The sequence below is a fragment of the Caenorhabditis remanei genome, chromosome III (genome assembly GCF_010183535.1).
Source record: "Caenorhabditis remanei strain PX506 chromosome III, whole genome shotgun sequence".
Lineage (NCBI taxonomy): Eukaryota > Metazoa > Nematoda > Chromadorea > Rhabditida > Rhabditidae > Caenorhabditis > Caenorhabditis remanei.
The window spans coordinates 16367543-16389620 of NC_071330.1; the positions used below are offsets into that span (position 1 = coordinate 16367543).

General features: G+C 38.8%; 4 protein-coding genes across 4 annotated transcripts; 2 read left to right on the forward strand and 2 right to left on the reverse strand.

Moving 5' to 3' along the window:
- Positions 1-471: 471 nt before the first annotated feature.
- GCK72_011636 (uncharacterized protein) lies at positions 472-2971 on the reverse strand (the record flags this gene model as incomplete). The annotated part of the gene is made up of 4 exons (XM_053728584.1): positions 472-630; positions 680-1375; positions 1811-2512; positions 2825-2971. The coding sequence occupies 4 exons, from the start codon at positions 2969-2971 to the stop codon at positions 472-474; spliced, it is 1704 nt and encodes a 567-aa protein (XP_053588161.1).
- Positions 2972-3459: 488 nt separating this feature from the next.
- On the forward strand, positions 3460-4532 carry GCK72_011637 (uncharacterized protein; the record flags this gene model as incomplete). Its single annotated transcript, XM_003102220.2, has 4 exons — positions 3460-3486; positions 3534-3647; positions 3733-3852; positions 4467-4532. 4 exons carry the CDS (start codon positions 3460-3462, stop codon positions 4530-4532), a joined length of 327 nt encoding a protein of 108 aa, XP_003102268.1.
- A 9124-nt stretch (positions 4533-13656) lies between these two features.
- GCK72_011638 (uncharacterized protein) lies at positions 13657-14489 on the reverse strand (the record flags this gene model as incomplete). The annotated part of the gene is made up of 3 exons (XM_003102161.2): positions 13657-13788; positions 13858-13942; positions 14383-14489. The coding sequence occupies 3 exons, from the start codon at positions 14487-14489 to the stop codon at positions 13657-13659; spliced, it is 324 nt and encodes a 107-aa protein (XP_003102209.2).
- A 5018-nt stretch (positions 14490-19507) lies between these two features.
- Positions 19508-21880, forward strand: GCK72_011639 (uncharacterized protein; the record flags this gene model as incomplete). Its single annotated transcript, XM_053728585.1, has 3 exons — positions 19508-19514; positions 20795-21021; positions 21845-21880. 3 exons carry the CDS (start codon positions 19508-19510, stop codon positions 21878-21880), a joined length of 270 nt encoding a protein of 89 aa, XP_053588162.1.
- Between the last annotated feature and the right edge of the window lie 198 nt (positions 21881-22078).

Below are 22078 nucleotides of genomic sequence, written 5' to 3' on the forward strand. Positions count from 1 at the left end.
TTCGTAGAATTCCGCTCATTTTTTGTTTTGAAGCGGAATAAAAAGAGGGGAATAAACAATCGATGTGAGGTCTCCTCTTCATCTAATGAAGGGGAGAGAACCTGTCGCCTAGGCAACGGGGTGGAGGCGAGTAAGCCTCATATGAGAATAATTTATTTTTGGTGTGTATAGAGAAGGGGGAACAATAACAGGAAAACAAAGAGAGATTCTATATATTATTATACTCTAAAGAACAAGAAGAAAAACTAAAAGACTATGATTTTGTCCTAATTAAAAAAAAGAGAGTACTAAACAAGAAAAACCATTGAAAAGATATCAACCAAAAGAAAACAAAAACAAAAGAACAAAGAAAAAGATCATAAAGGGGAGAAAATTAGATAAATGAGCAAAAAAATGAAAGGAATGAACCAGTTTTCATCAGGGAAATGAAATTCGGGGGAATAAAAGTACATAAGAGAACAAGGAGTCAATTTAGAATCCCATTCCTCCCATACCGCCCATTCCTCCCATTCCACCCATTCCTCCGGCTGGTCCAGCTGGCTCCTCCTTTGGAATTTCAGTCACAACGCATTCGGTGGTGGCGAGAAGGGAAGCGACTCCAGAGGCGTCTTGAAGGGCAGTTCGGACAACCTGAAACAATAAAAATTAGAGATTTTCAGAAGAAACTAGGTGGTTTTACCTTGGTTGGATCAATAATTCCAGCCTCGAACATGTCAACGAATTTGGAGTTAAGAGCATCATATCCATAAGCGGAGCTCTTGTTTCCAATAATATCCTCAATAATGGATGATGGCTCAAGTCCGGCGTTCTTAACAATAGTGGCGATTGGTTGAGTGAGCGCCTTCTTCACAATGTTGACTCCGATTTGTTGGTCTTCGTTGGCAGCCTTGTATGACTTGAGAGCTTCGAGGGATCTAAGAAGAGCGACTCCTCCTCCTGGAACGATTCCTTCCTCAACAGCAGCACGAGTGGCACAGAGAGCATCGGTGACACGGTCCTTCTTCTCTCCAACCTCAACTTCAGAAGCTCCTCCGATCTTCAAGACAGCGACTCCCTTGGAGAGCTTGGCGAGACGTTCGTTGAGTTTCTCCTTCTCATACTCAGATGTAGATTGCTCAATTTCATCAGTAATATGCTCGATTCTCTTCTCAATCTCGGCCGCTTCTCCACGTCCACGAAGAAGGAGAGTGTCGTCCTTGGTGATGGAGACCTCGTCAACCTCTCCGAGATCGTTGGCAGTGATATCCTCGATCTTAATGAGATTGGAGTCGTCTCCGAAGATGGTAGCTCCAGTGGCGATTCCCATATCCTTGAGGGTGTTCTTGCGGTTATCTCCGAATCCTGGGGCCTTGACGGCGACGACTTGGAGTCCGACCTGGAAAAATGCGGGTTAGATGTGTTTTCCACAGGAATTTGGAGATTTTGGCCCATTTTTCTGGGAAAATCAGCATTTTATTCCTATACCAAATCCAATTCGGGTCATTGTTCTATCGTTTTACTATGTTTCTTGTTTATAGCGGAAAATTGCTCAATTTTCGCCAGTGAATCCCCAAAAACCTGGTCTTCGCCCTGTCAGATAGAAAGTTCACTCTATTTCCTGTTTGTAGCGAAAAACTGCTCAATTTTCGCTAATTTAGCCCTGCTAGATAGAAAGTTCTTTGTTTATTTACACAGTGTGGTAAATTTCGTACTCTGATAAGATAGCAAAACGCATCAAAAACAAGTTTCGCTCTTATCAGCATCACAAGGTCGCTCGTTCTTTGTTTTTTTCTTTTATCTTTCTCATCACATCAATGATCACACAACGAACCTTGAGTCTGTTAAGAACAAGAGTGGTCAAAGCCTCTCCATCAACATCCTCAGCGATGATAACCAATGGACGACGGAGTTTGTTAGCGAGCTCGAGAGCTGGAACAATATCTTGAACCTGGCTGATCTTCTTCTCGCTGAGCAACACAAGAGCCTTCTCGTACTCAACCTTCGCTCCCTTAGCGGAGGTAATGAAATATGGGGAAATGTATCCTCTGTCGAACTTCATTCCCTCGATAAGCTCGAGCTCATCAACCAAAGTTTTTCCGTCTTTGACAGTGATGACTCCGGTGGTTCCGACCTTCTTCATGGCGTCAGAGATGAGATTTCCGACAACAGTGTCTCCATTGGCGGAGATTGTGGCGACTTGAGCGATCTCTTCTGGTGTGGTGACTGGCTTGGAGAGCTTCTTGAGCTCAGCGACCACCACATCGACAGCGTTCATCACTCCACGACGGATTTCAACGGCATTTCCTCCCTGACGGATGCTCTCGAATCCCTCTTTAGCGATTGCGCGAGCGAGGACGGTGGCACAGGTGGTTCCGTCTCCGGCCTCCTCGTTAGCCTTGTTGGCGACGTCTTGAATAAGCTTAGCTCCCAAGTTTTGGTACTTGTCCTTGAGATCGATGGACTTGGCGACGGTGACTCCGTCCTTGGTGATCTTTGGGCTTCCCCATGATTGCTCGATGATCACGTTTCTTCCCTGGAAGAAATTGATGGATTATTGGGTAAAAAGAGAGATAATGTGAGATTGCGAGTGAAAAGTTCGCTATTTCAGGCAGTTTTCACTCAAAATAGAGTGGTTTCTCACTGCGAAGTGACGATTGCATCATTTTCGAGTAAAACTAATATTCGAAGCTGCAAAGGCGCGGTTTTTCAGAAAATACATTATTTTCTGCAGGGGAAATCTATTTTTCAACGATTTTCTTTGCGAAATTTCAATTGTTCGCGAAAAGCTCGCTTTTTCCTTCATTTCTTCAGATTTCGGCCTAAAATCTCGAAAATCTCCGCCTACCTTTGGTCCCATAGTCACAGAGACGGCATCGGCCAAAAGGTTGACTCCAACGAGCATGGCGGCACGTCCTTCGGCTCCGAACTTCACATCCTTAGCGTACGATCTGACGATGGCGGTCTGAACTCCCTTTCTGGCGAGGCGAAGCATCTTTTGTCTGAAAAAAAGCAAATAATTAAAATTTTGGGTTTTTAAAAGAGAAAATAGACGATTTTCGGGTGAAAAATCGAAGAAAATGACGAAAAATGACAAAAAATGATGCAAAAACTGACAAAAAGCGATGGAAAATCAGTGATTTGCATGATAAAAGAAAAAAATGAGAAGCGATGAGTTTTGCATCATTTTCAACGCGCCGCCCATTTTCTGCAACCCCCGCGCACTTCCTAGGGCGGTGCTTAGTGCGCTCATTGGCTGATTTTGCACGGCGCGCTTGTTGATTGTCCGGAAACGCCCACTTTTTGCAAGAGTGCGGCACGCAGTTGAGTTTTACACATTTATTCTCTGCCATTTTCGAGAAGCTTCTTTTTGGTTTTTCAGCTGTTTTTGCAGAATTTTCGAGGTTTTTCTTGAAAAAATAGTTTAAAAATTCAATTTTTATTGAAAAAATCAATATTTTATCCGTTTTTTCAGACCGAATCATGTTCCTGACCGCCGTCCGTCGCTCGGTAAGTTTAAAATTAATTTTTTAGTGTAAAAAAATGATTTTTTGCAGAGCAACGTTCTCAAGTCGTTCAAGCCACTCTACGACAGAGTTCTCGTCGAGAGAGTCGCCGCTGAGACCAAGACCAAGGGAGGAATCATGCTCCCAGAGAAATCGCAAGGAAAGGTAGGAAGAAACACGATTTTTCTTTAAAATAACTATCAAAAAAGCTTAAAAACCATGATTTTTCACTAAAAATCGATATTTTCAGGTCCTCGAGGCCACCGTCGTCTCCGCCGGAGCCGGACTTCGCAACGAGAAAGGAGAGCTCGTCGCGTTGACAGTGAAACCAGGAGATCGTGTTCTTCTTCCAGAATACGGAGGCACCAAGGTGAATAAGACGAGAAGAAGCTGAAGAAGAGGATTTTTAGTAGAAAATTCAGATTTTTGAGTGAAAAAACTACTGGAAAGAGAGATTTTGGCTGGAAACATCGCGAAAGCCGAATTTCTTCATTAAGGAAATTGCACAAGCAGTTATTTTCTCGTAGAAACCGCGCAAAACGCCATATTCTGCTACTTTTTTCAAGAAAAAGCGCGGTTTTCGCACCCATGCTAGCCCAAAACCCTGTTTTTCATTAAAAATAGCAGTTGCAGAACCGTTGCATTTGCACTTGAAAGACAACCGAAGTTTTCATATTTTTAGAGTCAAAATAGACGGAAAACAAGGGTTCAAAATAGACGGAAAACAAGGGCTTTTTTGGCTTAAAATCTATGAAAAACGTGATTTTCAGTCCAAAATTTACTCAAATAGGTCATTTTTTAGTTCAAAAACGGGGGTTTTTGCTCAGAAATCACTTTTTTCAGAAGCAGACTCGCAATTTAAACTACTTTCGGCTGAAAACTTTAACTCAGTGCTTTCTTAACAAAGTTGATCGATTTCCACTCAAAATCTGCCACATTTTCTAGTTTTTTCCCCAAAATTCGACTAATTTCGCCCATTTCCAGGTCGTCGTCGAGGATAAGGAATACTCGATCTTCCGCGAGTCTGATCTTCTCGGAGTCTTCCACTAAACATTGCCAATTCAACATCGGTCTCAACATTTCCTCTTCGTTTCATCTAAATTATGTGTAGTTTTAGGATTTTTTTCATTTTCTCTGTTTAGTTTCGACTTTTTTTGTTAAAAATCAATTGTTATAATTATAATTCCTTCATTTTTTGTGTCAACCGGTCCTGATATATAAGATTGTTTTTGATGAGATGTTAACGATTAGGAGAATTTTCTTTTTATCTCCCCCCATTTGCTACTCGATTTATTCGTTTATTCGGGAATCCAAGGTCATCCTTTCCCGACGCGCTGCTATTAATTCTTCGTTTTCGCGGCAAAGTGAAGGAAACGTTCTTTCATTCCCTTTTAAATGCGGTTCTATTAGTACTTTTCCTGTTTATTCTGTTCCTTTTCTTTCTATTTTATTCTGTTTTTATCGATTTTGAATCTTCCGAAGACTCCAGATGCCCTCCCCAATGCCAGATACCCTTGAAGCCGTTGTCCACGAAGCTGGCTCCGCATATTCAGAAGGCCGCTATGAAGAAGCCAGACAACTCTACGAATCAGCCATCCTGGAGCACCAAAACAACGGAATCCTCCATGCGAATCTCTCAGCTATACTTCTGAAAATGAATCTTCCAGAAGACTCATTAAAACACTCAGAAATAGCAGTGAGACTATGTCCGCAGTGGGCGAAAGCTCACTACCGACGAGGCGAATCGCTTCGTGCGAGCTCCAGAATCTTCGAGGCGATTCTCGCGTATTCCCACGGGATTCGTCTGGATCCCACGAATTTTCAGATTCTGAAGAGTCTTTCCGATGGAATTCAAGTGTTCTATGGAGCGCGGTTTCCATGGGAGAATCTGAAATTGTTGAAGTTGGATATGGACGTGCCGACGGTGTTGTCCACACTGGGACAGACGATTCTAGCGGATTCTGGAGCTACTCCAGAAGCCATTCAAATCCTGAAATGGTCTCTGGAACTCGATTTAAAATCGATAAAACTCCAAGAATCCGTCTTTGGAGCCCTTGCATCAGCGTATTGTTTACTGGAAAATTATCCGGAAGCCAAGGATTTCCTGATGAAACAGTTGGACACTTCCATGGGGATCGGTGAGAATTCTAAGACACTGGCGCATCAAATTCTGATTTCAGATAGCCCCGGAATCCCGAAAATACGAGAAAACTTGGCGGAAATCGCCGAGATTTGTGAGGATTTCGAGTTGGCTATTGAGCAGAGAAAGTTGTTGGCAAGTTTTATATTTTTCTCAACAAGATGATCATTTTAAGACAAAAATCACTGAATTTGAAGAAAAACTGACAGAGTTACAGAATTTCGAAATTTTTCGAAAATTTTGAGAACCCAAATTTTCACTAAAACCACCATAACTTGGTCAGATTTGACATTTTCTGAAATATTTTCAGATTTTCAAATCCAGAGAGTCAAGACGCTTCGAATGAGTATAATCATGCCTGGGTAGGGTCCCGGCACAATAACTACAGTACCTTTTTAAAGGCGCATACCGTAGTAGTTTCGTGATGAGACCCAAGAATATAGGCATGATTATACTCATTCGAAGCGTCTCGACAAGCTGAATCTGAAAATCTGAAAATAATTCAGAAAATGTAAAATCTGATTGAGTTATGACGGTTTCAGTGAACATTTTCGAAATTCTGTAACTCCGTCAGTTTTTCTTCAAATTTAGAGATTTTTGTCTTAAAATGATCACCTTGTTGGGAACAATATAAAACATGGATTACTGTACCTCTGCATTTCAGCCCTCTAAAAAGGAGAAGCTCTGCGAGCTCTACCTGAAATCTGGTGCTCCCGAAAAAGTGCTCAGCCTCTTGGACCTACAGTACCCCTCTGCGTCCGAGGCGATTTTGATCGGACGTGCCCTTTTATTAAATGGAAAACCCGAAGAAGCCCTTCGAATACTTATTCCGATATCTCGAAACGCTGAAAATCATACTGTAGATCTGATAGACACAATCAATAAGTGTATGCTGGAATTGGAGGATTTGAATAGTTCCATCGAGTTTTTGAATCAAATTATTACGGAAAATCAGAAGAAGAAGAATGAGAACGTCGAGTTGGTAGGTTTTCTAGTTTTTATATGTTTTATAGAAAAATGAGCAGATTGGGAATGTTTTAAGCTGAGAATCAATGAAAAGCGCTAAAAATGTCAAAAATTCCGGTTATTTTACAGTAAAAATGAGCCAAAACAGCCAAAAACTGACCAAGTTACAGATTTTCGAAATTTTTCGAAAATCCCATCCTACAATATCTCAGTCAGTTTCGTGGCAAGACCCATGAAACTTATATATTCAGAATTAGCGCGTCAAGACCGTTCAGAAAAATATAATCATGCCTATATTCGCTGAAATTCGAAAAATGGGTCCCCAACGACTTTAAAGGCACATAGTCCAAAAAATCCAAAAAATCAAAATATGTCATGATTATACTCATTCGAAGCGTCTTGACACGCTAAATTCAAAATTGAAACTGAAAATGATTTTGGAGAAAAACTGGCGGAGTTACAGTAATTTGAAATGTTGTTAATTTTCGAAAAGTTTCGAAAATCCATAACTCAGCGAATTTCCATCCATTTTCTTTGATTTTCTGCTTAAAATGCTCCAACTTTTTTGAATTTTCAATTTCAGATTCTCCACTGCTACTGTCTCCTCTGCCAGACCCAAATAACCGCTGGAAATCTGGAAACTTCTCTGAAAATTGCCAAATATGTTCTGAAAATGGCGAAAAACTTCTCCATGGAGATTCATGAAGCCAATGCGTTCCGTCTATTGGCTATTATCTATGAGCATCAGAAGGATATGGGATCCGCAGTGATTTTATGGAAGAAATACGTGGAATTTGGGGAAGTGTTGACGGTGTCAGAGAAGATGAAAGGGATGCTTCAAATGGCAAGAATTGCACAGAATGAGACGGTCAATGAAGATGTTAGAGCAATATTTGAGAGGGCTGAGAGACTTGTGAACAGGTACGAGATGTGAAAATTCCAACAAAAAAATTCAACAAATTTGGAGCATTTCGAGCTAAAAATCGAGAAAAACTATGGGAAAATGAGAAAGTTTTGGATTTTTGAAACTTTTCATGGAGAACTCAAAAAATTTGGGTTATTTTGAGCTAAAAATCAGTGAAAACTGTTGAAAACAGACAAAGTTATGGATTTTCGAAACTTTTCGAAAATTGACCAAACTTTCAAATTACTGTAACTCCGCTAGTTTTGCTCCAAAATCATTTTCAGCTTCAATTTTGAATTCAGCGTGTCAAGACGCTTCGAATGAGTATAATCATGCCTAGACTCGAAGCAAGTTGGGTCCCACCACGAAAAACTACGGTATGCGCCTTTAAATTGTGGAATTTCGTGATGAAACCCGAATGTGGTCATGATTATACTTATTCAAAGCGTCTCGATGAGCTGAATTTGAAAATCAAATAAAAAATGAATTTGGAGCAAAACTGACTGAAATATAATCGGTTTTGTGGAAATGTAATTTTCGAGAATTTTCGAAAACTTTCGAAAATCTCTAACTTTCTCATTTCTAGTCGGTTTGGAGTGGTTTTTAGCTTAAAATATGTGAAAGCCAGTGAAATTTCAGTGAAAAGTAAAAAATCAAATTTTCAGACTGCACCGCCCATCTGAAAAAGTGCAATTCTACTCGGCCAAATACCGTTGGCTCACCACTACAGTATACCAGTCGGAAGCAAGAGACACTCTCCGAATTCTGGAATCCTTCTTAAAATCTGAAAATCTTCTGAATTCCAAATCGAAATCCCTCATTTTCGAAGATTTGGCCACCAAGGAATTTTATTCAAAAAACCCGCGAAATTCAAAAATTTTGTCATTAGAGCAGAGTCTAACAGAGGCGCAAGACGCGAATGACATGTATCGTGAGGCGGGAATTCTGGAGAAAATTGGAGATTTATTTCTGTCACAAAACGATCAAAAATTGGCTGAAAAGTACTATAACCAGCAGCTGGAAGTCGGAAAACAACTGAAAAACGCGAAAATGATGGCCGATTCGCATGCCAATGTGGCGAAGCTTAAAATGAGGGGCGGAGACTTTAAAGGCGCATGCGAGCATTCGAGATGCGCACTGACGATATTCAAGTTGGCAAGTGATAATGAGCAAAAGGTGGAAATGCTCATTTTGTTGGCTAGAGCCGAGTTGGAGAGGTACTTTGGGGGAGGGGAATCATTTTCTCCAAAAATTCAGAAAATTTGGGTCATTTTAAACTGAAAGTCAAGAAAAACAAGGGGAAAATGACCGAGGTATGGATTTTCGAAACTTTTCGAAAAATTAAAATTTATTTAACTCGTTGTAACTTGGTCAGTTTTTCTCCAAACCAACTTTAAATTAGATATTCGAGTTCAGCTTGCCAAGACGCTTCGAATGAGCATAATCATGCCCAGGTTTGAAGCAAGCTGGGTCACACCACGAAAACCACCTGGGTTACTGTAGTTTTCGTGGTGGGACCCAACTTGCTTCGAATCCACCCATGATTATACTCATTCGAAGCGTCTCGTCACGCTGAATTCGAAAATCTGAGAATATTTCAGGAATTGTCAAATCCGACGAAGTTATGACGATTTAAGTGAAATATGGATTTTCGAAAAGTTTTGAAAATCTGTAACTTTGTTAATTTTAAATCGATTCTTTTGATTTATGACTTCAAATGATCTCCTTAACTTGAATTTTATGTGAAAAAAAGAAAAACAGTTTTTTCCAGAAACAACACGGAAATCGCTTTGTCCGCTGTGGAGAAGGCGATAAATCTTGCCGAGGATTGTGAATCTAAAGAGAAATTGGCGATTTCCTATCGATTGATTGCTGAAATTTATCAAAAATCGGGTGAGACCGAGGAGATATCGATACAATTCGTGAGGCGGCATATCGATTTATTTGAGTACGAGAAAGATGGAGAGATGAAGTGGAAATCATTGAGAGACCTGTTGAGATATGAAGTGGATAATGGAAAACCGGAAAATTCTAGAAAAATCGAGAATTTATTGCGAATTATGAGTCTTCAGTTAAAATTAAAGGTTAGTCACACGTGCAAAAAAAGAAAAAAACATTTGCCACCGAGTGGACTCGAACCCCCCACCCTCAGATCCTCGATCTACCTCCTTATCCACTACATCAACCATGCATGGCTGCGGCGTCCCACTCAAGCCCTAGATATCCCAGGTGTTCGCACACCGCGCCACCCCATCTTTATCAACGCCTCTCGACATCCCATTGTTCGTCAGCAGCGTGGCGCAGTGGAAGCGTGCTGGGCCCATAACCCAGAGGTCGGTGGATCGAAACCACTCGCTGCTAGAACCTTTTTTTCTTTTTTGATTATTGGAAATATGGATGTCCAGACAGACATATGGACATCCAGACACACAGACAGACGAAAATTTTCAAAATTTTTGTTCCAGGAACACCAACTCCTCCAAATCGTCGAAATTCTCTCCATTCACCCCGTCCTAAACCAATTTTCTCTGAAAATCCTGAATTTTTTATCGGATTCCTCAAAAATTGACGATATCGATCGATTTCTGAAAATTTCCTATTGCTATCCGGAGGTTTTGATGAAAACTAAACTCAGACCAGATTTTTTGCCGTTTTTGGCAGTTTTTGCACCGAAAATTATGGAAAACGGACAGGTAGATCAAACTTTTTAAAATTTCAATCAATAAAAATATTCGCTTCCAGATATCCCCTGAGACGTCCACTATCCTAGCCTTCCACCGTAATGACTGGCCTACCGTAATCCGGCTCTGCCCACAAATGTCACAAATTTCCAGCTCAAAAAACCTCCAGAATATTCTAGAACTCGCGAGAATCTCTGCCACGTGGCATCAGCATCAGAATTCACGTCCCATATTTGATCTACCAATAAAACATTTTCCAGTCGAGACCCAAATTCGGATTTTCGACATGTTCTACAACTCCATCCCAGCAAATCCTGAGAATACAGTAACCCAATTCCACGTGGCAATGCGAAACGGGGAATTCGATATGATGGCAGACGGAGTGCGCTCTATTGATAAAATTCTGTGCGCCGCGCATTTGGATGAGGTGGAATTGATTGAGATGTGGTTTTACGTGAGTCTATATATTTTTCTCTGAAAATCCATAAGATTTCAAATGTTTTCAGCTAAAAAACAATAAAAAATGGCAAAAAATGAGAAAGTCATAGATTTTCGAAAATTTTCGAAAATCAAAAGTTTATTTTAAAACTTCATAACTTCTTCAGTTTTGCTCCAAACAGATTTTGAATTAGATTTATGGATTCAGCTCGTCAAGACGCTTCGAATGAGTATAATCATGCCGGGGTTTGAAAGAAGTTGGGTCCCACCACGAAAATACGGTATGCGCCTTTTAACTGGGGTACTGTAGTTTTCGTGGTGGGACCCCATTTGGAGCAAACTAGGGCATGATTATACTTTTCTGAAAGCTCTCGACGCGCTGAATCTGGAAATTTAAGAAAAACCTAGAAATCAAAGAATCTTGACAAAAAAAGAAAACTTTTTGAAAACGTTTTTTTCAGGAATTTCTAGAATCTTACAAATCTTGTCCTTCTGAATCAACTGGCTATCAAAAAATGCTCAACACCTTCCTCCGTGGTTCTCAATCCGAACTTCTTCGATTCGCTGCTATTTTCACTGCTATATCAGTGTCAGACAAGCTGAAAATTCTGGACATTTTGGAAAATTGTGAAATATCGATTTTTGAGAAGTTGGTGCCTAAACTTAAAAGTGCAAGAAAAATGGATAAGCTGAAATATTCAAATATCGAAATGATATATACTTTCAATGTTGGAAGCTTCACTGTGGTCTTCAATTTTGGAGCAGGGAGTGAAAGTGAGTCGAAAACCCTCGGGTTGACAGAAAAATTGTCGGAAAATAGAATTTTCAAGTTCAGCGCGTCGAGAGCTTTCAGAAAAGTATAATCATGCCTTGGTTTCCTCCAAATAGAGTCCCACCACGAAAACTACAGTACCCCAGATTAAAGGCGCATACCGCAGTGTCGTGGTGGGACCCAACCCCGGCATGATTATACTCATTCGAAGCGTCTTGACGAGCTGAATTCGAAAAAATTAATGAAATTTAACATAGATGAAAAATGACAGACTTATAGCTCATTTTGTGGCAATGAGATTCTCGAAATTTTTTGAAAATCCATAACTTTTTCAATTTTTAACATTTTTCATTGATTTTTAGCTTAAAATAAGCCAAATTTTCCAAATTTTCCATAAAAATAAATTTACAAATTTTCTTCCAGTTTTCGACGTCTTCTGGATCCAAAACTGCTCCTCTCTGACATTTTACGACTACCTACTCAAGAGATTCCTTCAAAGTTACGGTTACTTGGAACTCAGAACCCAATTAACCTCAAAATTGTTAATTGGACAGAAAATCGATAAAATCTCAGCGAAAACTAAGAGATTTTGGCTGGACAACTCGGAAAACCCAGGAATTTTTAAAAATTTGGAAAAATCTATTGAAATTTTGAATTTTTCGAGTTATTCTTGTGATCTACCATGCGTTTTGGCACCGGAAATTAGTTTAGAAAATTCAAAATTATTTGATGCAATCGCCAAGAAATTGGGGGACAGTTATGGCGTGATAGTCAAGGATTTGGATCGATTTTTGGAGTTTTTTCATATTTTTTGCTTGAAATTCACGAGTTTTCCAAAGTTTCTGGTGATTATTGATTCCGGAGGTAAGCTCACGATAATTTACTAATAGCTTTAAAGAAATGTTTTTTCAGATCATAAAATTCCAGTTGAGACCCAAAAACTATTTGAATTCATTGGTTTGGACATTAAAATTGCGAATTCTATGCATGAGGGAATAGTGAAGGTAAACAATAAAAAACGACTTCACACCAAGTGGACTCAAACCCCCGACCCTCAGATCCGCAGCCCACCTCCCTATCCACTACACCAATCATGCTTAGCAACGGCCGACCTCTCAAGCCCTAGATATCCCAGGTGTTTCCAACCGCGCGCCACCCCACCTTTATCAACGCCTCTCGACATCCCATTTCTCGTCAGCAGCGTGGCGCAGTGGAAGCGTGCTGGGCCCATAACCCAGAGGTCGGTGGATCGAAACCACTCGCTGCTAGAACTTTTTTTTCTTTTTTGATTATTGGACACTTGGATATAGGGAGCCTCAGATGTCAATTTTTCAGTTTTTTCAGAACCTGCTCCCGGAATCCATTAAAGGAAGTCTTCGAAACACTCGGAATGATATGAGATTGGCTTTGGAGGGAGAGTATTGTGTTCCTGAATCTGAAGTCAATTTTGAGGAGATACTGGCAGAATTCGGGAAGCCACGCCTCCTGGAAATTCTGAATATGGAGAAATTGAAAAGCAATGAGATCAACAAAGAAATCTATAAGATTCCGGAGAAAAAGTTGCTGGAATTTTCTGAAAAACTGTTTGAGGACCATGTTTTCACTGTCTCCTCTACTGCAAATGACATTACAGAGCTATTTCCAGAGGAGCCGTCTAGTTTTAATTACGGGTGAGTTTTCTTAGTGATTCCAATTATTTTGAACCAAAAACCAACGAAAAATGTCAAAAACTAACTAAGCTACGGGTTTTCAAAAATTTTCGAATATAAATGTTTTACTAAAAGTGCTATAACTTTTTCAAATTTGCTCAGATTCAAATTTTTCATAGATTATCAGATTCAGCGTGTCAAGACGCTTCGAATGAGTATAATCATGCATAAATTCGAAGCAAGTTGGGTCCCGCCACGAAAACCGCCTGGGGTACTGTAGTTTTCGTGGTGGGATCCAACTTTCACCGAATAGAGGCATGATTATACTTTTCTGAAAGCTCTCGACGAGTTGAATTCGAAAAACAGATCAGATTAGTTTTCTAGGCCATCACTTCGGAAATTAGGTCGCCTAATTTTTATTTTATTTTTCAGGGTATACTCGGTGTCATCATCTCAAATTCGACTGTGATTGGGTTATTTTAATAATTTTTTGATTTTAGTTTTAAGTACGACGTTACAGGGTTGTTTTCCGGTGTAAATTAAAAATTTTATCAATAAAGTTTCGAAAAAATAAAAAATGTGAAAAATTTTATTCATTTTTTTTTTCAAAAAATCGATTTTTTCTCACAAACTCCTCAAATTAGTATAATAATCTCTTGCTCTTGGTAGCAACCGACTTCCCAACCAACAGCTATGGAAAATGCATTTTCGACACTGGTAGACGTCGATTTTCTCGATTGTCGACTTTTTTTCTATCTGGAATTTACAGAAATAATTTTTTTTAATTAAAAACTTTTTTCTTTTCTTTTTCAAATAAAAACTAACTTGATAAATAAGCTTATCAAAACAATCTTTGCTTTTCACCGCCACTGATCCGGATATATTGTCACCAGCATGTAGACCGAAGGTTCTGGAAAAATGTCATATCGTTTTTCACCGAAAATTGATTTTCATAAAAAATAAATATGATATTCGGATTCAGCTCGTTGAGACGCTTCAGAAAAGTATAATCATGCCTAGGTTTGAAACAAATAGGGTCTCACCACGAAAACCACAAAACAACTACGGTATGCGCCTTTAAATTTGCGGAATTTCGTGGTGAGACCTAACCCTGGCATGATTATATTCATTTGAAGCGTCTTCTCACGCTGAATACAGAAAACGCATTTATTTTGAAATTAGGTAATTTCTGACAAAGTTATGGCAGTTTTAATGAATTTTTGAATTTCGAAGTTTTTCGAAAAGTTTCGAAAATCTGTAACTTTCTTCATTTTCAATGTTTTTTCAATATTTTTAGCACAAACTAAACACCATGACGTGTACTATTTATAAAAAATAATTTTGACCTACCCGGCACAGTTTCTCTCCGGAATATTAGTGTAGAAGTCCCAGTAGCCGTGGCCGATGGCTCTTCGTCTATACAAGTTCAACCATCCCTTATCATGTCGAATCGTCATCGTTCCGATACGATACCAACCGGGCGGCAACTTCACGTCGAGACCATCTTTTTCGAGATCCGCATTTGGAGGGATATGGGTGGGACAGGTTACTGTACTGAAATTGGAAAAATAATTTTTTTTGAAAGTAGGTCATGATTATACGCATTTGAAAGCTCTCGTCTTGCTGAGTTTGGTTATATTTTTAAAATTTCACATGGAGCAAAACTGACCGAGTTACGGTAGTTTTAGTGAAATTTATTTACGAAAAGTTTCGAAATTCTGTAACTTTTTGGATTTGCATTTTTTTAGATTGATTCTTTGAGAAAATATTCAACAAAAGATTTTTTTACTAAAAAAATACACTGCTGGCCTAGGTTCGGATTTCTAGGCCATCAGATTCACAAGTTAGGCCATCATCACTAAAATTGTCTGTTTTAGTTCAAAATTTATGATTTTCAAGTTGGAAAAGAAGGTTCCAGGGTAAAATTTAAAGATTTAATTAATTTTCTTAATGAAACACCACAAAATTCAAAAAATTCCGAGATTTTCACGTATTTTTTCGGTGTAATTGACTCACCCACAAGTGATCTCATTCTCCTCTCGATAGTAGGTGCAAAACACATTTCTGAATCAAATTTTGTTAATTTTAAGTCAAAAATCACTTTTTGAACTCACTCCGCCCTCAAAAACCCGAAAAATCCCAAGAAAATCACGGAAAATGCAAAAAATCGATGCGAAAATGACGTCATGAGTAGAAAATATACAGTTGAAAGTGGCGGAGGTGGTGGAAAGAACGTTTCAAGGACGTCTTCCGATGGAAATCACCGAAAAAAGACAGTAATTTGCATAGAAATGACCCCCCGGCGGGGGTAGTTGAGGTGAGAGAGTACACGGAAAGAGGAGGGTGCGAGGGAGACGAGAGGGAATTGAGAGGAGGCGGCCGCAGCCATGTCTACCCCCTTCGCCTCCCTCTCCTTCATCTCCGTTGTGGTCTAGTGGTTAGGATTTATGGCTCTCACCCATAAGGCCGGGGTTCGATTCCCCGCAACGGAAGAAGTTTTTTCTTTTTTTGATATTGACGTGGGTGATGTTCTTGTACTTTGTAGTGTTGATTTTCATAACAAGAGTGACTCATAAAGTTTATTTTTGCTACCTTGTAACGCTATCTGGTTTCAAACATGTTTTTATTTAATTTTGAAAAGAAAATACGTCATCTTTCGCTGATAAAAATAAAACCTATTCTTGGTAAGTTCTGGAAAACAATTTCCATGTGTATTCCTTATGAAATAACAATAATGAACAGATATATTTTCGAGAAAAAGAAATAAAAAAGGTTCTAGCAGCGAGTGGTTTCGATCCACCGACCTCTGGGTTATGGGCCCAGCACGCTTCCACTGCGCCACGCTGCTGACGAAAATTGGGAAGCAAGAGGCGTTGATAAAGGTGAGGTGCGAACACCTGAGATATGTAGGGCTTGAGTGAGCGGCCGCAGCTCAGTAGGCGTGGTATAGTGGATAAGGAGGTGGGTCACGGATCTGAGGGTCCCGGGTTCGAATCCACATGACGGAAATCTTTTTTGTTTTTGTTTTTCATAGGTTTTAAGTATTTTTGAGCTCTTTCAAGTTTAAAAAAAAACCACATTTTCTGTTCAAAAATTCTCAGAAATCATAGTTTTCTTGAACTATGCAACCAATTTTTTGTTTATAAACACAACTCCTTTTGCTCAATTGATGTGCAAATACCCGTTTTCGTGAACATCGGCAAAAAGCATGATGTAAGGGGAGGGCAAGAAGAAGAGCAAATATTAAATATATGTCTACAATTTTTTGTTACCTTTTTCTATTTTCTTCTCGCCATCTTTTCGTTTTAATGTTCGGTTTATCTTTTTGAGTCACAATGGAACTGAAAATGTCATTCTTACCTCCAACAACGGTTTCGGCATCTTTCTTTTTTGTGAGTAACGCATTATGACGAATTTTCCATGTATTTATTTGATTTGGAACGAATTTTTGTATTATTGTCACCAGAGCGCGATCGCATACTGTTTTTCGAAATATCTAATTTAATTTAACTGTAGATCAAGCCCTAAGCTTTCAAATAAGACTATATTCACTGAAATCAAGTGAGTTTCAAAAAAGTTACAGAGATTTGAAAATTTTTACTTTACCAAGTTATTTAAATTTTTGGGAATTTATCCAGATGTGTTAATTTTAATCTAGTTCTGATGAAAATTTCATGATCTACCTGATGATATAATTTCCAATACCAAAAACCCCTTGCCAAGCACACATTTTGAGAGTTTCCGCATCTTACGTTGAGCAAAAAATCGTCAACTTTGAAGACGCATAACTTTCGTCAAATTGAATGATATTTTTCAAATGTTGTATAGTTTTGTAGAAAATTTTATGATGTACAATAATATATAACTTTTAATACCAAAACTATTTTTTTTCCGCATGAATTTCCGAGTTTCCACAACTTCAATTTCGAAACTGCCTCAACCTCGAAGGCTCGTAACTTTCTTCAAAATAAGTTTTACTTTTGGAATTTTGTATTTTTTTGTAGAAAATTTTATGATCTACAAGAATATTTAAATATTATAACTCAAAACTTATTGCATTCATTAGAAAATCAAGGTTTTTCATAGCTATCATCCAAGCCGCGCCTTATTGTCCAAAACTCAAACACCTATATCTTTCTTCATATTTTACTGAATTCTCCCTAGTTTGGTTTTTCTGGTAGAACTTTTCCAAGCCTATAAAACTATATAAAATTCAACTCTCAGAATCCCATTCTCAGGTCTCGCCGTCCTTTCCTTCAACTCTCCTTCCAGATGACCTGGTCTAAAACACGCTTATCAGCAACAAAAAAAAGCATTCTTATCGAATCGTGTTCTGTGAAATAAAATAAACTATAAAAGAGTCAATTATCATAAAAATTTGTAATCTACAATGTTGCGACTTTTCTGATGTCACAGTGTGGTTTTTTGTGCCTTCCTTTTCTGAAAAGGTCATCTTGGAGAGGTTATTGAGCACCGACGGTGGTGCGTGAATAACCATTAAAAACCACTGCAAAAATTGATAAAAATCACCAAAAAACCTGTGGGGACTATCTTCCCACTACTTGGATTTCTAGTCCATCATTCAAAAATTTTCATTTAAAAAATTAGCTTCCACCCCCGCGCTCCTCCACCTTTATCATCGCCCGCCACCTTTGTTGTTCTCGCATGGGTGGCGCAGCCGGCAACGCGCTCGTTTTTGGTTCCAACCGGGTTCAAGGAAGTCTGGGGTTCGACCCCACGGCCCTCGAAACATTTTTTACTTTTCGTGTTTTTACATTTTTGCCTTGTTCTTACACCATAAAAGTGCAAATTTCAAGGTCTTTATATTAAAGTAAATGTTCAGTTCCAAAACCCTCAAAATCCACCTGACCTCAAGTACCCTTCTCTATCTGTCTTCTGTTCCTAATGACTCATGAAAACTATTTTCTTTTTTATTTCAAAATCTCGCCATAATCTGACCATGACTCATCTCCTTTCTCTTTTTTTCCAAAAAAAAAGACGACCGCCTCGGTAATAAATGTATTTATTTGTTTGTCCCCCCCCCACCCTTATCAATTTCTCACAAACAATTTTTCAGCCACCAAAAAAATCCTCGGCCATGTCCAAACGGTCAAAAGTGGTCCTCAAACGTCTTCTTGTTCTAACAAGTTTATTTCCTTTGTTACTGTCTGCGTCTCCACACGTCTCCACTCTATTTCTCAAATTGTTACTGTTTTTTGTTCGGTCTCATCATTCTCATTTCTTTCTCTCTTCGATTCCTTTCTTCTTTTCCCCGCGCGCGCGACCTTTCGGCTTGGCGTGTGTTAGGTAACCTGTGTATTTGGCTTCTCTGCGTATCTATTTCTCTTTTTTCCTCCTTGTGATGTGGTTTTTTACCGTTTTTTACAGTTTTTTTACCGCTAAGAAGAAAAAAGGGACTTTTTAGGATGAAAATACGTGTTCTTGCGGTTAAAACCCATTAAAAATGAGTTAAAACCCATTGAAAATCACTAAAAATCACTAAAAACACAAAATTTCCAAGCTGGCCTAATTTCCCAACTCTTGGATTTCTAGTCCACCATTCAAAGTTCTTGGCTTCTCCCCCCTTATCACCTCTGCCCCCTTCCGCCACCTTTATCACCGCCTGCCACCTCACATCACTTAGAACATGTGTGGCCTAACGGTTAGCGCTGCCGAGTTTTGATTTTGCCCACCCGGGTTCGATTCCACCTACTGGTTTTTCTTTTTGTAACCTTTTTTTCGTCATGTGATATTGATTTTTGATGGGTTTTGATGGGTTTTTAAGTTATTTGGGGTGTACTTTTCATGTCACTTCCGGTTTATTCATTCTATGAATGAAGAGTTCAGTGAACTGGAAGGGAGGCTGTTTTTGGCAAAAATCTGGTCAAAAATTTACTTTTTCCCATGTAGAAGTTTCCCATGAAAATCTAGAGCCACAGAATTCAAAAAATTAAAAAAAAAATCCAAAAAAAAACCGCAAAAAATGTGTGTTTCCCAATCCAAAAATATTTTTTTTCCTATTTTTCCCATATAGCGGAAATCAGAAATTTCTCCCCTTTCTCACACCTTTTCCGGTTGTTTCCCAACATTTTTTTCAGCGGTTTGGCCCTTTTCTCTCAACATTTTTTTCGAAAAAAATTTTTTTTTCAAAATTATTTTTTCAAAAAAAGTTTCTGAAAAAAGAACTATTACAGGTACATGTAATACATACCAAATAAAAGTTCAAGTTCACTCTCTTTGTTCCCATTTCTCTGCACTCTCTGCACTCTTTAATCCCTCGATTTTTGCCACATTCGCCATTTTTTTTCTCGAAAAAGTGTGATTTTTTATAGATTTCATTCAAAATTTAATCAAATTTCAGATATCTCCTGATCTACCGTTTGGATCAAGATCGATATCACACCACCTTCGAAAAAAACTACGAAAACTCTTCATTTCTACTTGTTATTTTCAACAACTTTTCTTAAAAATTAAAATGCTTGGTAAGTGTTTTTTAATAGAATACATAGTGAATAACTACTAAAAATCACTGAAAAATTGATAAAAATCGATAAAAATCAACAAAAAACCTGCGGGGACTATCTTCCCGCTACTTGGATTTCTAGGCCATCATTCAAAAATTTTCATTAAAAATTAAAAATTAGCATCCACCCCCGCGCTCCTCCACCTTTATGACCGCCCGCCACCCCACCTTTCTTAACTTCGGCGAGTGGCGCAGCCGGCAACGCGTTCGTTTTTGGTTCCACGCGGGGTCAAAGGGGTCACGGGTTCGACCCCATGGCCCCCTAAAACCTTTTTTCTTTTCGTGTTTTTACATGAAATAAAAAGGGTAACGTTGGAAACTATCATTTCTCGTTTATTCTTCTCCCGGGACAAGTGAGAGAGGGAAAAGAGACGGACGGTCTGTTTTGCCTCTCTCCTTCCGCCTGAAACTCACCCTCTACGTGCATATTTAAGTCAATACGTCATATTTGTAAGTTTTATAGGGCTAACATAACACAACTACATAAAAATAGAAAAGTTCAAAATTTTTGGTAAGTTTTCAAAATTTTCAAAAATATGTAAAAATTAAAAGTTTACCTGCTGCAAACGCGCACCACCGTCAATTTTTTCGTATTTCGACCTCTGGAAAAAATAACTAGTTAGTCAGAGCATGATTTGTGCAGGAAGAATAAAATTCAAACAAAAATTTGTTTGCACAGCTCTTCCGCCCCAATCCGCACGCCTCTCGATTACAGCAAACCAGTTAGGAATCTTCTCGTTTTTTCATTTGATCTGTTTTATTTAGGTTGTTGGTAACTTTTAAACTTTTAGAAAATTAAAAACTTATTTTTTCGAACTTTGATTTTTTTCAAAATTTTGATTTGTTTTCTCAAAATAATAACCTCAGTCCAATTCAGTGTGTCGAGAGCTTTCAGAAAAATATAATCATGCCTATGTTCGCTTCCTGTTGGGTCCCACCACGACCACTACAGTATGCCCTGTTTAAAGGCGCATGCCGTATTTTCGTGGTGGGACCCAACTTGCTCCGAATATGGGCATGATTATACTCGTTCGAACCGTCTTGACTTGCAGATTTTGAAAATGTTAGTTTCATAAAAAGCGGATCAAAACTGATGGAGTTATGACGATTTTTGTGATTTTTCAGAATTTTCGAAAATAGCTCATGATTATAATTTTCTGAAAGCTCTCAGCAAGATCTTTTCAAATTTCTTACTCCCAGCTATTGGAAACCATAGAATCAAGATTTTCCAACTTCCAGAATACCCAATAACTCATCCCTCCTCATCTCTCCACCACCACCACCACTACACCCCGATTCCCGCCACATCATCCGGCTCGCTTTCTGACGAAGATCAACGTCAGAAGCCGACAAGCAATTATCGATTGATTCGACAACGAATCGACGAGGACGAAGACGACGACTATCGAGAAGGTGCCGAGTCGGCGACAAGTAACACGGTTCTACTCATGGCTGACACTATTACGGTGAGTTTTCTATGCTTAGAATGGGTTTTTAGGTTTAAAAAAGTGGAAAAACCGATAGGAAACATGGAAATTTATCTTTACACAAGAAGCAAAAAAAAAAGAAAAGATAAAACCACCGGTGGGAACTGAACCCATGCCCCCTTCCGGATCCAAAACTGTACGCGCTACCGCCTGCGCCACCAGGCCACAACTCGGCGTCTGGGCGGAGGGTGTAGATAAAAGCGAGGGCGGCCGCGCCTTCTCCACCTCGGGAGGGGAAGGAGAAGCTATAATCGGTCGGGCGGGAAATTCAAAATTCTGGTTTTTGTCCTGAATAAGGTTTTCTAATTCCGTCGGATTCATATATGTATTTTTTTCTTCTCCCAGTGGCTACTATTACGTATTCTTCTCCTGTTTTTCTTTCTATGACTGATTCACTTTTTAATCCGCCTAGTTCCCTCCTACCAACTACTACCCGATCATATGTACTATCTATAGATTTTTCTTGTTTTTTTTCATTGTGTAGTTACTCGATGAGACTTATGGAAATTTTTTCGTGATTTTGTGGTTGAATAGTGACGTTACAGTATGGTTTTCGATGTTTTCACTGGTTTTTGGAGTTTTTTGGGTTTTTCGCAGTTTTTTATTCAAAATTTTGATATTTTCATACGGTTTACTTATAATGGAGGTTTCCCTGACTTATTTAAGCTAAAAATATCCAAATTCGGTGCAGCCCAGCCAAAGTTACGGGGATTTCAATTTGATTGTCTTTGGAGCGCGGTTGCCGCATCTTACTGTGATGTTTCAAAAATGTTTCTATTAGTTTTATAGCTCTAAATTTCAGTTTCCATTTGAGTTTAAAATCATGTGTGTACCTTAAAAACTCAAAAAGTTACAAGCGTTTCCCCAAAATTAGCAGTAGAGCGCATTTGCAGAAATCATTAATTTAGTGATTTCCGATCAGTTTTTTCTAATTTTTCAACCAAAAATTGAATCCAACCGGAAGTGTATACTGAACACCTTCTATTCCGATTTATTACATATTTAATCAGGATGTTTTTAGTATGACCAAATTTTT